Below are 17,512 nucleotides of genomic sequence, written 5' to 3'. Positions count from 1 at the left end.
CTTATTTGTCCTTTCCAGTGTCTTCAATGTGTCTTTGTCGACCCTCTGGACTTGACTCTTGCTTGGACCTGACGATGATTACCTTCTGCCTGGATCTGACCCCCTTGCCTGGATCTCACTAGTCTTGCCCGCTGCCTGCCCCAACCTTGGCCCTTCTCTGACCCCGCTAAGTCTGCTGTTTACTCTGACTGTAGTCTGTCTGTCTCTGGACCCTAGTTACTTCCTACTCTAAGCACCCTCGTAAGTCCTGCTGGCCTCCAGAATCCAAGGGCTCAACCTGCGGAGGAGGCAGTTGGTAAAAGTGAAGCTCCAGACTGTCCCGCTTCAAGGCATGTTCGCCGGTTGCCAGCATAGACCTCAGGGAGTGTGTATTTAAGTAACTGTGTTTATTAATTTTAAAGAACAAAGGGCTGGTATCTAAGGAGTTGTGTTCCTGCCTACCCCTAGAGTGTTTTCTTCGTAAATAGTTCTTCCAAGGACTTTGGTTATGTGAATAATATAATCCTAAGTACCAATCTAACAACTTATGTATTAGTCACTATTGGCAGAATGTCTCTTATTCAGTGTAACATTTGTGGATCTTATGTCCCAAGGCCTACCATTTGGAGACTTAAGGGTTGTTCAATTTGTTTTAAGTTTCTGCAATGAAAAAAAACAGGTGGTTCATTTCAAAGAGGAATTGTTCAGGTTTCAAAAAAACCTCCTCTTTGTTGAAGCATCCAGAAGATCTTCCCCAGCATCCACAGAAGATTCAGAAACCCAAGAATAAATGGTTTACAGTGGGCTCTGGCAGAATAAGACGTGACCATGTGACACCCAGTTTCCCCAATTGGGCAGCATCCTGATTACTCACCCTCACTCCCACAGAGAAGTCAGACATCCAGGATTCAGAAACCCATGAATAAATGGATTACTGTGGCTTCTGGCAGAATAAGGTCTGTGATGAAGAGAGACTCTCTCCCCACCGTTACCCTTGCATAATGGATAATGAAAGTGGTCCAGTAATAAAAAATGAAGCGATGTCTGAAAGGGATGCAGTCACCCAGAAACCCTTAAACATTATTAAATGTCATAAGAAGAAATTGCTGCTTCTGGGAGATTCTGACATCAGAGGAACCAATTTGGGAAACCATTTTAATGGGATGCAGCAGTTAAATGCCTTCCAGGATCCTCAGAACTACCAACGAGACAATCAGTGCAATCATAGAAGAAAGCAGAGACGCCCATATCAATGATATAATTCGTCTGGAGACCAATGACCTTGCTAGAAATGGTATACTTGAAGTACATGAAGATTTCAAAAATCTAGGGAAGAGGATTAGACCCATGGCAAAGATGATTGCCTTTTCTGAAGTGTTATTTGTTCATGGAAAGGGATAGGAAAGGCTATGCCATATAGATTCCTGGTTTTGAAAACATTGGAGGCTGGGGCCATGTATGGAGCAAAAAAAAGTTATATGGTAAGGATGGTCTACATTTGTCTGTGTTAGGAAAGAGAATGCTAAGTGAAAAGTTCAGGCCATACATTATCAGGCATTTAAACTAGAGAGTGGGGGTGGCAGGAGTAGCCAGTGAAATTGGTAAGTCATCCCCAAGCACAGAGAAAGTAACAAAATCAATGTTAAAAAAAACAAACAAACCCAAAACAAACAAAAAAAAAACAGAAAAGGTGAGTAGGAAGAGCAGCTGGAAAGCTATGACCACAAGTGCTCATAGTTGAACAATAAAATCCCAGACCTGCAGGCCCTAATGGTGGAGATGGTCTTGAACATTGTTATTATGGAGAAATGGTTCACTGAGTCTCATGATTGGGATATGGACATCCCAGGCTTTAACTTAAAGAAGGACAGAGAGGACAGAAAAGGGGGAGGAGTAGCTCTTAATGTCAAAAACAGTATCCAAATAACTGAATTACAAGGGATATGAGGTAGAGAAGAAGCATTATGGATGGTCCTAAAAAAATTATGGTGCCTCCATTTTTACTGGTGTGATCTATAGGCCTCCAACTCAAACAGAAGAACTGGACAGAGATCTGATAGAGGATACCAGGGAGGAGGGGCACTGGGCTACAAACCAGGAGACCAGGGTTCGAGTCCCACTGTCGCTCCTTATGACCTTGGGCAAGTCACTTTACCCTCCATTGCCTCAGGTACAAACTTAGAATTGTAAGCCCTCTGGGGATAGGGAAATACCTACAGTACCTGAATGTAAACTGATGTGATATCTCAAATCGAATGTCAATATAAATTAAAAAGAAAAATAATAAATTCCTACCAAATGCATGTTGATGGCCCTATCAGTTATTCCCGCGCAATTCAGTAAGTAAAATGTGCTGCCAAGCCGCATTTCTGCCAGCACAGGGAAAGTGCAATATTAAGTCTGAGGTCCCAAAAGTTAAAAAAAAAATTAAAAAAAAAATAAATAAATAAAATCTGCCCTCGGCTTGCGGGTTGAAAACCAGACGCTCAATTTTGCCAGAGCCCGGTTTCCGAACCCGTGGCTGTCAGCGGGTTTGAGAACAGACGCCAGCAAAATTGAGCGTCTGCTTCAAACTTGTTGACAGCCGCAGCTCCTATCAAAAAAGAGGTGCTAGGGACATGCTAGTGTTCCTAGCGCCTCTTTTTACCGCGGGCCCTAATTTGAATAATTTTTTTTAGTGAATCGCGCGCGCCCGCTCTCCCGCAACTTTTAGGGGTAGATTTTCAGACCACGCGAATAGGCGTACTTTTGCTGGCGCATCAGGCGCCAGCAAAAGTATGCGGGATTTTAGTAGATACGCGCGTAGCCGCTAAAATCCTGGATCGGCGTGCGCAAGGCTATCGATTCGGTATAGCCGGCGCGTGCCGAGCCGCGCAGCCTACCCCATTCCCTCCGAGGCCGCTCCGAAATCGGAGCGGCCTCGGAGGGAATCCTCTAACGCCCTCCCTCACCTTCCCCTCCCTTCCTCTACCTAACCCACCCGCCCGGCCCTGTCTAAACCCCCTCCTTACCTTTGTCGGGGGATTTACGCCTCCCAGAGGGAGGCGTAAATCCCCGCGCGCCAGCGCTGGGACACGACCTGGGGGCGGGTCCGGAGGGCGCGGCCACGCCCCCGGGCCCGCCCCCAAAATGCTGCCGACACACCCCCCTGCGCGCGCCGGTAGGCCTATTGAACATAGGCGCACCGCGCGCGCAGGGCCCTGCTCGCCTAAATCCGCACGGATTTAGGCGGATTTAGGCGAGCAGGGCTCTGAAAATCCGCCCCTTACTGTATTGGCCCGTCTCTTGGGGGAGTGGTAGATTCTTATATGGAGAGTGGAAAAACTCATTTTAGACATTCGTTGTTGGCATCCTAATATTGTACTCCCTTCAGGCATTATAAAACAAATATGAGCAGACTGCTGGAGTAGTAATGTGATTTTTGTTTTAGTATCGTTTGTGTAATTGCTTAATTTATTTATTTTTTATAAGCTTTTTTATATTATGTTACTATGTTCATAATATTTGATTATTAATGTGCTTATTGTTTTTTATTATCTTTTGAATTGCTTTCAGATGTTTTTAAATGGCAGTATATCATATTTAAATACTTGAAACTAAAACTAACCAAACTAGTAGATAAGGCAATATGACTTTTCCTTATCTGTGCTGCCTTGGAAATGTCTGCTGTTGAAAGAGCAGAAGGCCAGGCAGGGAAATAATGAGTAACATCTTTCAGATTTCATCAGTTTTTATCCAGAAAAGTCTGAATGTGGTATTTTATCTCTTTTAGGAAACCCGCTTTCGTCAAAGATATCTGGATTTGATTCTGAATGATTTTGTGCGTCAGAAGTTTATCGTCCGTTCCAAAATGATTACTTACCTGCGTCAGTTCTTGGATGAGCTTGGATTTCTCGAGGTGAAGCTTGTTGACCAGTTCTTTCTTTGGCTTCATAAACCCTTAGCTCCCATTACATAAATTTCTGCACAAAGAACACTATGTAAATATAAATTCATAGTATTCTGTTTTACACAGTCTCATTTTTTGTGGCATTATTTACATTCTTTGTATTAAATGTCTATAAATTAATATTCCTGAGTGTCCCCAGATCAGTCCAGATGCATAGGTTTTTCTCCCATGCCAGCAGATGGAGACAGAGCTTTGCTGAGGCTGTGTTACTCAAGTCAGTGCATCACCAGCAGTCCCTCAGTATTTCTGTGTCTCCAGCAGATGGTAGAGGTGCAAAATCCGGCAGTTAGACATCTGGTGGACAGGTTGCTTCTGGGGATGGCTAGGTCCTTTATGGGCTGCTATCCTGGTTGTGAAGGGGTTTAGTGATGCTTTGCATTGCTTGCTTCCATTTACTGGGTGGGGAGCCTGAAAGCTAGTGGGGCTGGCTCACTATCTCCCCTCCCCCTCCATGACTGGATCGTCTTTCTCAGGAAGGTATGCCCTTTTTTTATTTTTCTGGGGTGGCTAATTTCTTTACAAGAAAGTTTTCCACAGAGCAGAGGGAGGAAAAGGAGGAGGGCATGGCTGGCGAGCAGCAGCGTTCTCTGTAGTGCGTGGTTGAATCAGAGACCTGTCTTTGTTGGATGAGGAAGGGGGCAGTGAACATGGCAAGCTAGTTTGCTTTAGAAGCTTGACTCCGGCTTTGTGGTGGTCCCTGCTTGGTTGTAGGAATTAAGATTCCTACCCGAGGAGGTGTTTTACAATCACGTTGCTCTTGCTTGGTGGTCTCTTCTGCTGCACTCAGGAAGGTTCGGTCCCTGCCTGAGGAGGTCAGAGTGGAGAGTGTCAGCCTGTTGCTACAGCTGTGTAGCTCTGGTGCTGTGATGTCCCCCACAGGGTACGGGAAAGATGGGCGGGCCAGCTAGGGAAGCCGCATGTGGGGTGTCAAGTGGGATTGTGGTGGCTGCATGGTTCCTGATCTAGGGCAGCTCCCGTTATGCACAGGAATTCAAAACTCTGTCTGAGGAGGTCAGCACAGAACATCGCATTGGATTTCGGCCACAACTGCATCAGGGATGTGGCAGGTTGTTCGGGGGACCCCCTACCTGCCACATCCCTTGCCTGGGTCTATCTTGGGACATTTGGTTGGAGCCATTTTATATTTTTTTTTCTTTTCTCCCAGTGGGGGAGAATTCAGATGGACAAACAGGCCCTGGTTTTGAAGCTTTGTTTGGGCTGGTTTCCCCTCTTTTGGTTATTGACGATTCTTCAGAGTGGAAAGCGTTCTCAACTGTCTTTTTCTGCCTCTCAGAGGGAGCAGTGAGATAAAGAACAGCAGCCATTTTGAAAGTTGCTCCTGCGGTGCAGGAATATGCCTATGTCCTTCAGTCTTTAAATCCTGTTGAGGGGGACTCGGGGGCTCTTCAGAAAAGAACAGTGAACTCTTTTGGTCTGCACTAGGAGTCAGATGAGGAAGAGGAGCCTATTTTCCCCAACTCTGGTGTTGGTTATGCTCAACACCCTTTCAGGGAAAAGAGTTGTTGTCTTCAGGAAGTATGATTCAAAAGGGGACTTCTTAGCGTCCAGTCAGATGAATCCAGAACAAGTGGGTTATGCACCTCTACCAGCAAACTGACGTCACAGCATATATACTCCTGTAGTGACAGCCCACCAGTATTCTCAGTCTCCAGCAGATGGTGGTCTTGCATCTCCATTCTGGGGATTGCTTCATTTTGAAGAAGGAGAATTAAGGATATTTCATTCGCTCCGCTCTCCTGCGGTGATTTCCAAAAGGTGAAGTGATTTCTGTGTTCCCTCAGATGAATGCCTTGGTCTAGTAATCACAAAACATATATTTCTACAACAAAATGTTTCAGAGTTTCATATATATCATTTTGAGGGCTGAATTAAAACCCCTAATTCAATAGGACTATAATCTTCTGTAATATCTATGCGCCCAATGTATACCATCCCCAATTTTTTCGTAATATACAAGGTCTCCTAATGCCCTATGTGGATGACTGTATAATCTTGGGAGGGGACTTTAATGCTATTAGAGATGTTCATTTAGACAAATCCAAGGCTACTCCTAGGGACACCAAAGCTAGTGTTGGTTTGCAGGACCTGGAGCGGTCGCTACATTTGGTGGACGCTTGGAGGGTCCTTCATCCCACTGAACGGACGTTTACACACCTTTCTCGGGCTCATGATACCTGGTCCAGGTTGGACTATCGCTTTGTCAGTGACAGTCAATTTTCCTTGTTGGGGGATGCTAGTATGGATGGGATATTTCTGTCGGATCATGCGCCGATATGGTTGGATCTGCACCTTTCCCCAGGTGGGGAGGCTCAAAGATTGTGGCGATACCCATATTTTCTAGCAGATGATGCTCAATTCCAGGCCTATATAATGGGCTAAATGGCAAGATTACCGCAGTCTAAATGCACAGCATGAGTCAGATCCTATTCTCTTTTGGTATACCGCCAAATCTGTCATTAGAGGAGACATCATTTCTTACTTATCCTATCGATGTAAGTCGCTAGATAAGCGACTTCTCTTACTATCTACTCAAATGACAGCGGCACGGGTATCTTTGACTACACATAATCGGCCTTCTGATAGAGAGCACTACAGGGTTCTCCAAGGCGCTATTAATTCCTTGCTCCATCAAAGAGCAAAAAAAAGTTTGCTGTACTATCAATTCCATCTCTACCAATATGGGAATAAATCGGGGAAGCTTCTTCATAACTTAATCAAGACCAGACGCAGATCCAATCATGTCGCTGCTATCCAAACGGCTCAGGGTCCTGTAGTTACTGCCACTAAGGATATTCTTTCCCAATTCCATACGTTCTTCTCGAATCTTTATGATTCTGAGGGGTGGAGTCAGGCTGCCTGTGACCGATTTTGTGACCGACTTAACTTGCCGTGCCTCACTATTGCTCAACAAACCTGGTTAAACAGACCTTTGGAGGTAGATGAAGTACAATTGGCGATTTAAAAGTGCAAAGCGCTTTAAGGCTCCTGGCCCCGATGGCTATACCGCCGAATTTTATAAGTGCCTGATTGACCCCCTCAGCCCGGTGCTCACTAAGGTGTTCTCTGCATTAATTACTGCAGGCGCCTATCCCTTGCATGTTAATCGGGCCCATATCACGCTTATTGGTAAGCCAGGGAGGAATGCACAGTCTGTGACATCGTACAGGCCAATATCTCTCCTCAATGCTGATCAGAAGTTGTTGGCAAAGATCTTAGCAGAGCGGTTGGCAGCTGTCCTTCCCTCTCTGATTGGTCCCAATCAGGTGGGTTTTGTTCGCCATAGATATACGCTTAATAATATTCGAAAGATTGTGGCCGCCCTTGAAATGAGTCAAGCTATGCAAGATCCCTCCCTCCTGATCAGCTTTGACGCGGAAAAAGCGTTTGATAGGGTGGACTGGGGTTATCTGTTCTATATAGGAGGTTGGCTCCTAGCCCCCTCCACTGTATATAGTATTTATTCTATTTTATTGCACTTTATATATTTATTGCTCCGTTCACCCCTTCTTTATTTTCCTACTCCAAGTTAAGGCTTCCTTGTTATAATGTAACTGTATGCTCTGTATCTCTTGTTGATGGGTTAATTGTATATTCTACTTAGTTCATTGTAAACCGAATTGATTTGATTTGTATCAAGAAATTCAGTATATAAAAGCCTTAATAAATAAATAAAAATAAATATCATGCAGAGAATGGGCTTTGCCGGTATGTTCTTTACAGCTATCCAATTGTTGTACAAGGATCCTACAGCTATAATTGTGGCTAATGGGTCTGGTTCTGAGGTACTTACCATTGCCTGGGGCACCCGTCAGGGATGCCCACTTTCACCCTTGCTTTTTCTTTTTTTGTGTATAAAAGTTTTTTATTGGTAATCAAGACAAAGCAGAAATACAGAACAGTAGCATAAATAACATAGAATATAACGCAGCACAATGAGTATGCCATAGTAATAGCAACATACATATAAATGCAGCAATACTGGCAGAACTAATGATAGGTGATTAACCAAAGTTTTGTAAAGATATATGCACCCCAATCTGCCCACCCCCCACCCCCCCTAACACAACCGGGAGTGTGTAGCTAGCTTGGAAAGGTTGGGAAACAATCTAGTCACAGAGAGGAAGTGAAGCATATCCACGCTAGAGATAGAAGTATATCATTAACAGCAAGGACAGGACAGGATAAATCTAGCTCTGGCAGGCTAAAAATTCTGCAAAGGGTGGAAAGACATGTATCGGAAGAAGGCCCAGTAGACATAAAAAACCAGAAGAGAAAGACCACCAAAAAAGGCTGACAGGTTCCCGGCCGAGACCGCCCACACTGTGAACAACAGTTATGTGGGTCGTTGTTGCAGAGTGAGCCACTGATTATAACAGCCCCACACCCGCTCAAACACCACCAAACGATCCCTGTGTACCACAGTGAGTCTGCTAAGTTGGTAATATTGTGTGAAGCCTATGCTGGATTCTAGCCAAACTGGGTGTGTTCGCTTGTTTCCAGAAATAGGCAATCTCTGTACGGACTGCAATAAAAACGTGCAACAAGAATTTTTGTGTATCTTTATTGTGATTAGGTACGGGGAGACCTAAAAGATCATGCTGTGGGTCAGCTAGCACCGGCGTCTGCACCATCTCCGTGAGCCAATCCAAGACCGCCCTCCAAGTTAAGGCCACTTTAGGGCATGCCCACCATATGTGGAAATAGGTACCAATGTGATCACAACCCCGCCAACATTGGTTAGAGATGGTGGACTGAAATTTATGAAGGCGTTCCGGTGTGTAGTGCCAACGGTAAATTAATTTATAACAGTTTTCCTGTAGACTGGCCGAGACGGAACATTTATGGGCCAAGGAGTATATAATATCCCAGTCAGTGTCCTCTAGCGGGGAGGGTAAATCCTGGTCCCATAATGTGTGGTGATGCGGGATTTCTTTCAATAGGCCATTAAAGAGACCATATATTTTGGAGATGACACCCCGCACAGTAGAGGCTTGCTTACAATAGGTCTCGAACAGAGTACCCGTCAGTTTTAGGGTGCCCCCACGGAGTCCCCCGCCAGACAAAATGGTAAAGTTTAACATAGTGCAAAAAGTCCCCGTCACCTAGATTGTTTCGGCTACGTAACTGCTCAAAGGTAAACAAGGTCCCTTGAGACTGTACATGCGCCAGTCTAATGATACCCACTGACAGCCACCGCTGAACTGTCGCTGAAGTGTCACGAAGGGGATAAACAGTGTCTGTGTGTAGGTGAGTCAGAGTAGTATACCGTTCGGGCCCCACCAGCCTGGCCTTCCACTGGCGCCATACTTGGAGAGTGGTGCGGAGAGCGAAGGGTAAATATGCAAGTTTTCCCCCAGTCATAGGTGGTTGCCAGGGAATAGCAGATAGAGGAACCCTCCCCACCCAAGGCCTGTTCCAATAACACCCACTGTGGGATGTCAGAGGTTCGGTGAATGGCTACCAGGGCCCGGAGCTGAGCCGCCAGGTAATACCACAGCAAATTAGGGAGCTGGACACCCCCCTGTAATTTGGTCCTATACAGTGTCGTCCGTGCTACCCTTGGAGGTCGCTTGCGCCAGATATAACTGCAGAGCATTTGCTGCCACTTTTTTAAGACAGTAGTAGGCAAAAGGATAGGGATCGTGGTAAAGAAATAGAGGAGCCTAGGCAAGATATTCATTTTAGTAACGGCAAGCCTGCCCAACCAAGAATTCATCTGATGTTGCCAGTTATGTAAGTCCTTATGGAGGGTTTGTTCTAAAGGGGTATAGTTTAAGGCATACAACTGACTGTTCTTGGAGCCTAGTCGGACACCTAAATATTTAAGGGATGTAGTGGCCCATTTAAACGGGAATTGTCGCTCCAATGACTGCACCTCGGAGGGAGACAGGGTGAGGTTAAGAATCTCCGACTTGTCATAATTAACCTTCAACCCGGACACTAAGGTAAAGCGTGTTAATTCGACCATGACCTGTGGGACCAAGGTCCCCGGGTCGGTAATAGTGAGCATCACATCATCCGCGAACAATGATATCTTAAAATGGTGATCCCCCTTCCGGACTCCCAATATCCCCTGGGATTTGCGGACACTGGTGGTAAAAGGCTCGAGAAAAAGTGCAAATAATAAGGGCGACAAGGGGCACCCCTGCCTAGTACCCCTCTGAATGGCAAACGTGTGCATTAGCTGCCATTAACCTTAACTCGGGCTGAGGGCTGGTCATACAATTTTTCCATCCACGTCACAAAAGAGGGGCCAAAAGCCATGGTGTTTAGCGTCTGGAAGAGAAAGGGCCAGTGCACTAGATCAAAAGCCTTCTCTGCGTCGAGAGAAAGAAGGACAGCTGGTACCCCATCTGCATGCACCAGGTCAATAATATCCACGATCCTCCGGACATTGTCCGCCGCTAAGCGACCCGGCACAAAACCCACCTGATCATTATGTACCAAACATGGTAAGACCCCATTAAGTCGGGCTGCCAGTACCCTAGCTAGAATTTTAAGGTCGATATTTATTAAGGAGATGGGTTGGAATGAACTACACTTGGTGGGATCATGGCCCAGTTTAGGCAACACCGTGATACCGGCGGTATTAGCGTCTCACCCAATGGACGACCCCTGTAATAGGGAGTTGAAGGCGTCCGTCAGGGGGCCCACCAAGAGATGGGAAAATTTGCGATAATAACCGCCGGTAAAGCCATTGAGACCGGGGGCCTTACCGGACTTCAAGTGTTTAATGGCAGCGAGCACTTCGTCATTCTCAACAGGCTTGTCAAGAAAAGTCTGCTGGGATTCAGACAGGGAAGGTGATTGCACAGATGCAAGATAGTCAGTAATGGCAGATTCAGAAATCGTGCCATCTGAGGAGTATAGATGTGAGTAAAAATCTGTAAAAGCGTGCCGTATACTATCAGACGTGGTGTGAGTAGAACCCCCAGAGGCAACTATTTTAGCGACGTTCGCCTGGGTCCTCGCAGCCCTCAATTTTTGTGCCAAATACCGCCCAACTTTATTTCCTCCCTCAAAGAATTTCTGTTTCAACAAAAGCATATGATGGCTAATAGCCTCATCATCCAGTGAACGGAGTTGGTCCTTAATCTGGAGGAGGCGGTGATAAACCGAGGGTGAGGAAGTGGCACTATGTTGTGCAGTGAGGGTCCCCAAGTCTACCATTAATCTGCGCCTGGTTGCCTCCCGAGTCCTATTGCAGTAGGCTGCCCGAGAGATAAAGAGACCCCTCATCACAGCCTTAGAGCATTTCCAGATTACCATGGGGTTCGTGTCCCCCGTCTGATTTTCCCGAAAAAAAAACTGCAACTGGGATTCAATCTTTGCAACAAAAGCACGATCTTTAAGTAGGCCTTCATTGAGTCTCCACTGCCTGTACCCGGGGGCAGCATCCTGGAGATCAACTTCTATCCAAATTGGGGCATGGTCAGACCAGGTAATGTGGTCTATCTCTGTTTTCCGTACCCTATTTTGCATCTGTGCAGAAACAAAGAAGTAATCAATCCTAGTATATGTGCTATGGGGATGTGAGTAGAAGGAATAAGAACGAGAGTGTGGGTACCTCTGTCTCCAAATATCGACCACACACCATTTATCAAGAAAGCCTTGCCATTGGGACCGAAACCTGAGAGCAGCACTAACACCTGTGCTGCTGTCCAAAGAGGGGGATAATGTAGCATTGAAGTCACCCCCCAATATTAAATCCCCTTTGGAGTGCAACAGTAATATCTCATCAATATGAGTCAAAAAAGCCATCTGATCTGTGTTTAGAAAGTAAACATTTAGTAAGGAGAGAATATTCTTACCAACCCTAATTTTCAAAAAAATAAATCTACCATTAGGGTCTATCAATTTAAATAACTCCTCATGAACACACGTCGATGAGAATAAGATACCCACCCCCGCATATTTTTGTTCCTTAGTGCTGGCAGCCCAATAGGAAATAGGGTACTGAGGAAAAGCTAATAAGCGTTCATGATGCCTTCTGACATGCGTCTCTTGGATAAATGCTATTCCCGCCCCCTGCTATTGAAGCTCCCTTTTGAGCAACAAGCGCTTTCGTGGGATATTCAACCCCTTCACGTTAAGAGATAAGAGCTTGGTAGCCATGTCTTAAGCAGTGTGCTAGAGTCATCCGGAACTATGAGATAAATACCCCCTCCCGCTAAAGATGACGATGAAAAAGTGAAAGCCCCCCAAACCTCCTCCCCAAGCCCAAAATACCAAGGAGGTCTAGAACTCCCGATTGGTTACCCTTCAATCCAACTGTGCCCATCCAGTCGTCCACAGGGCACATGAAATGGGGGCCTGGAACACCAGACACCCAACAGTCACCAGGTTGCACCACTCCCCCCCCCCCCCCCCCCCCCCCCCTCCCACCACACACCAGAGCGAAAACAAGTAAGCTGAATAACTACCTATAACTGTAACAGCTTATAGAAAACAACAAGAAATCCAACGCAAAACGCACCTGAGTGTCCACTGTTCCCTGCCACATGTGCAGCAGGTGGCAAGTGCTCACATTTGCAATAAATGAGCAAAGTTGCACTAAATTAAACAGTCCCAGAGCTGAAGCTGCCAGTCCTGACAATTCAGCCTTGATCCTGCAGTGGCGAACGGCGAAGGTCAGACTGTCTCCGCAGCCTCTTCCCTCCCTTATCCGTGCGCTGCCATCTGGGAGCTGTGTCCAATCTGTCCGCCGGAGTCTCCATCTTGGGAGCCTGGAATGGCGCCGGAATCTGTGTCTTGGCGAAGGCCTCCAACGCCTCCACTTTATTTTTGATCTCGTAAGTCACCCCCTGAACTTGAAAAAGCAGCCCAAAGGGGAATGTCCACCGGTATTTTATATTCTTGTCTCTGAGGGCCAGGGTCACTTCCCGCAGCTCGTATCTCTTTTGCAGCGTGACAGGGGCCAGGTCTTGAAAGATGGTGACATGATGATTTTTCCAAATAATCTCCTTCATGAGGCGGGAAGCCGAATAAACTCTCTCCTTTAGCTGGAAACTGTGGAAACAGATAACTAAGTCCCGCGGCTGCTTGTCCCTGCGCTGCCCCAAGGCCCTATGTGCGCGATCCAGAATTATGTCTGGGAGTGCTGGCAAAGGCTCAGTGGCGCCAGTATTATGTTCCGTGAGGATATGCAGGCATATTTGCTGAGCCACCAAGGTGGCATCAGTGAACTCCGTGGTGTCCAGAACCCCCCGGATGTGAAGATTATGGCGCCTGTTTCTATTTTCCAGGTCCTCGATTTTCTCTTGCAGCGCCAGGAGGTCAGCACTGTGTTACAGCCCTTGTGAATATACAGTATTTAGGGCCTCCCCGTGTGACTCAACTCGAATGTCAATTTCATCCACTCGGGTCCCCAGGGCTGCTAGGCCCTCTTTCACTTCAGCCACAGAGTCCATGATGTCTCGTTTGTGCTGCTTCATATCTCCCCGAAGCTCAATGAACCATTGTCTGGCTTCCTCCCGTGTAAGGGGAGTGCCCTCCGAGGCAGCCGGGTTGCTGGTGCCCGAATCAAGCAAGGCCTGAGAATTTTCATCCGCGCTCGCGGCGCCGTGACCATCGGGGCCGCCATCTTGTTCCGGGTCCAGGGCGATCTTGCCATAAGAAAATTGGCGCAAATCCGCGGTTTTCCGCTTCTTGGCCATCATTTGCAGTAAGGGCTTCAAAAGCGGACGTTGTTCGGGTGATTTTTGCAAAAAATTGCTGCGTTTGCGTGGATTTCAGCGGGAAGAGGGCTGCCTGGGGAGTGGAACTCAGCAGCTATGCGACTGCTCTCATCGGCTGCTCGACAGCGCCCCCCACCCTTGCTTTTTCTGATACATCTTGAACCCTTGCTTATAGCTATCTTGGCTACCCCTACCATACGTGGGATTCGCATGCATACCGAAGTTTTTAAATATGCAGCCTTTGCTGACGATATCATGGTATTCTTGACGAATCCTCAACGATCGTTGTCCATTTTGATGGATCTGCTGTTAGATTTTGGTAGGTTTGCCGGTCTGCGCCTTAATCTCGATAAGTCAGAAGCTCTGGCCTTCCCTGATACCCTGTGGGAACGTTGGATAGGGGACTTTCCCTTACATTGGGCTGAAGGATCCATAAGGTACCTTGGGGTCTATCTTTCTATTTTACCGTCACAGTTATATTCTCTGAATATAGACCCCTTGCTTAAATGCACACGCGATCTCTTGCGGACTTGGACCAATTTACCTTTTTCTTTATGTGGACAAGTGAATCTCTACAAGATGGTCCTGCTTCCCAACCTGCCAATCACCTTGCGGAGGGCAGACCTAAAGTTAGTAGACAGAGAGTTGGGGCGCTTTCTGTGGAGAGGGGGTCGTTCTAGAGTCTCGCTGGCGGCCTTGAGGGAGCGGTGGGGAGGCGGGGGTCTGGGGGTTCCAGACCTCCGCCTCTACAATTTGGCTGGGAACCTCCGTTTACTTAGGGATTGGATAGTGGGTAGTTCTCATTATGTGCCTATCCAGTCTGAACAAGCTTTGACAGTGCCATTCGCCTTAACTTATGTGCTGCAGGCCCCTGGCTCACGTCTTTCACCCTGGATTGTCCAATCCCCCTCCATACGCCCGGTGCGCTTGGCCTGGCGGGAGCTTACTAAATTGTTGAAGATCCCTAGGTGGTGTGCACCTTTGTTGCCTCTTGAGGGTAACAGTGACTTTAGCCCTGGTACCCACACAGCTGGTTTCCGACACTGGAAAGCTAAAGGAATAACCCATGTAGGACATGTGCTCGATGATGACTGTCAACTGCTATCCTTTTTGGATCTACAAAAACAATATCGTTTAGCCCCCCGAGCCAGGTGTTTAGTTATCTCCAACTAAAACATTATATACAGTCCCTACCCGAGGATTCTCGTTCACTGGCGGTATTAACCACCTTATTTATTTTTATTTTTATTTAAGGTTTTTCTATACCGGCATTCATGATAAGATCATATCATGCCGGTTTACATATAACAGGGGGTGCAAAAACTGTTCTTTTAACAAATGCAACGGAAGCAAAAGTTACAATAAAACAAGGTTGTAGAACTGGGAGAGGAAGGAAATAAGGATAGTAGCGTAAAAATTTACAGAGGTAACTTATTTACATTGACCTTAGATAAGATCTTTAAATTTAATGTCCAAAAGCCACCCTCACTATCCTATTATTATAAACAACTTCGTGAGCTGGTCAAACAGGAACCATACCCCATATTGGTAGAACGTTGGAATAGTGATGGTTTGTTTGTTCTCACTGTACCCATCCTCCGAGCATGCTTTACCAAGATCGCCACCCTCACGATGAACATGTATTATCGTGAAATGCAATTTAAATTTTTTCGACGGGCATATGTCTCGCCCCAGAATGTTTTTCGCATGGGACTGACCACCTCCGCATCCTGTCTTAAATGTACCCATGGAGTGGGCACCTTGCCTCATTCCTTTTGGGCCTGTCCGCCCATTCGCAGGTTCTGGGGACGCATTGCTGTTTATCTCATGGAATTGTTGGGAGGAGTTCTTCCCATTACTCCTTTGTTTTTTCTTTTTGATTTTGGTCCCCGATTACGGGTTCAGCGGGGTGTGCGCCATCTTATTTGTAAGTCATGCTTAGTGGGGGAAAAAGGTGATTTTATTGCAGTGGCGAGCCACAGAGGGCCCTACCTTTTGGGCTTGGCGCAATCACTTACATCGTATGCTACAGATGGAGGATATGAGCTCTCTGCGCTCCCCGCTCTACGCCGGAAATTCCTGATGATCTGGGATCCTTATATCCAAGCTCTGCCACATCGTGCTCGTAGTTTGATTTTGAATGATTACCCTGTTCCGGATGCCTAGAGTGGACTTTCTGCATCTGAGAGATTGACTTTTATGTTTCTTTATACAGCCTCTTATGTATATGACTATTTGTACGTTCGGACTTCTGGGAGGTATAGGGGGGGGGGGAAGGAAGGGGGAAGAGGGGGGGATGTTGGGGGGGGAAAGGGATAAGATAGACAGTATTTGTTCATACCTTACGTGTGGTTCTGTTTGGTGAGGGTTAAGTAACCGCCCTCCTAGATTATGTACACTTAGGTTGTTTGGTGAAAACTAATAAAAATTGTTTTATACTAAAACCCCTAATTCAAGAACACAAAACCACTAAGCGGCTAAGCTTAGCAGAAGATCAAGCAAAGTAAATCCTTTGAAGAATTGTTACTTTGAAGCTGCGAGTCAGCGCTGCTTTTTAAACCAAACGGTCACTTTTGCTAGTGTATTGCTTATGTTTGTCAGACTTACAACATTGGATTTACTTTGCTTGATCTTCTGCTAAGCTTAGCCGCTTAGTGGTTTGTGTTCTTGAATTAGGGGTTTTAATTCAGCCCTCAAAATGACATATATGAAACTTTGAAACATTTTGTTTGTAGAAATATATGTTTTGTGATTACTAGACCAAGGCATCCATCTGAGGGAACACAGAAATCACTTCACCTTTTGGAATCAGCTTTCCTGCCTCAGGCTCTTTGAGACCCGCAGGTAGCACGAGCGAGCCTAAGGAGGCTGGGACAGCAATGCAGCCTAAGCAGCGGCATCCTTCCTTGTGGCGTTGTGGTACTCTGGATGGTGTCTCAGCCCCAGGAGGCCTGCTGCATTGTAGATAAATGAGCCTGGTCACGAGGGTGTCCCTCGGCCGGCAAATCATTACAGATGCAGAGTTGCTTTTTTTCACTACTATGATTTTCTGTTGATTTTTCTCATCAGATTGAAACTCCGATGATGAACATTATTCCTGGAGGTGCTGTGGCTAAGCCATTCATTACTTATCACAATGAGCTGGACATGAATCTTTATATGAGAATTGCTCCTGAACTTTACCACAAGGTGAGAGGAGAGGTTGCTTCAGCCAGGGGTCGTCCAGTAACAGGAATCGTGTGTGGGGTGGGAATGGGTGAAGGTGGTCCTGGCTACTCTGTTGGAATGAGGTGAGTGATTGGGAATGAGGAAAGGAATTTCTAGGCATATGGTGGGAATGGGGGAGGGGGTCTTGGGGGGGGGGGTGTGGTGGGAATGAAAGAATAAAGTGAGTTTCAGGGTATGTAAAGGAAATAGTTGTATGTATATGGCGGGATGTTCCGTTAATCATGAGTGCATTATAAGATGTATGTATATAGTGAGGCTTTCTGGATCATGCATGCACAATAATTTTGGGTCTAAATATGTGGCGGGATCTTTCTGGATCATACATGCACTATAAGCTTTGTGTGTATATGTGTCTGTAGTCTTTCTGGATCACATGTACGCTATAAGCTCTGATTGTGTATATATGTATGATGGGATTTTTTCTGGATTATGCATGCATTATATAACTGTGTGTCTATATGTAGTAGGATTTTTATAGTGCATGCATAATCCAGAAAGAATACTGCCATGTGTATATATACATACACACACACAGCTTATCGTGCATGCGTGATCCAAAAAGACCCTCGCCACATATATACATATGCGCGCACACTTTCTGGATCATGCATGCACAATAAGCTGTTTGTATATATGTGGCGGGAGTCTTTATCAATCA

At 46.2% G+C, this 17,512-nt stretch overlaps 1 protein-coding gene across 2 annotated transcripts in view; it reads left to right on the top strand.

Moving 5' to 3' along the window:
• KARS (lysyl-tRNA synthetase) overlaps window positions 1–17,512 on the top strand; it is a 58,124-nt gene that overhangs the window by 29,282 nt on the left and 11,330 nt on the right. For both annotated transcript variants that reach the window (XM_029608247.1, XM_029608246.1), the window contains 2 exons: window positions 3,752–3,877; window positions 16,696–16,815. In XM_029608247.1, coding sequence (XP_029464107.1) covers window positions 3,752–3,877; window positions 16,696–16,815 — 246 coding nt within the window. The remainder of the gene's footprint in view (window positions 1–3,751; window positions 3,878–16,695; window positions 16,816–17,512) is intronic.

This window comes from Rhinatrema bivittatum, chromosome 7 (genome assembly GCF_901001135.1).
Source record: "Rhinatrema bivittatum chromosome 7, aRhiBiv1.1, whole genome shotgun sequence".
Classification (NCBI taxonomy): Eukaryota; Metazoa; Chordata; class Amphibia; order Gymnophiona; family Rhinatrematidae; genus Rhinatrema; species Rhinatrema bivittatum.
This window is presented reverse-complemented; position numbering and strand designations above follow the sequence as displayed.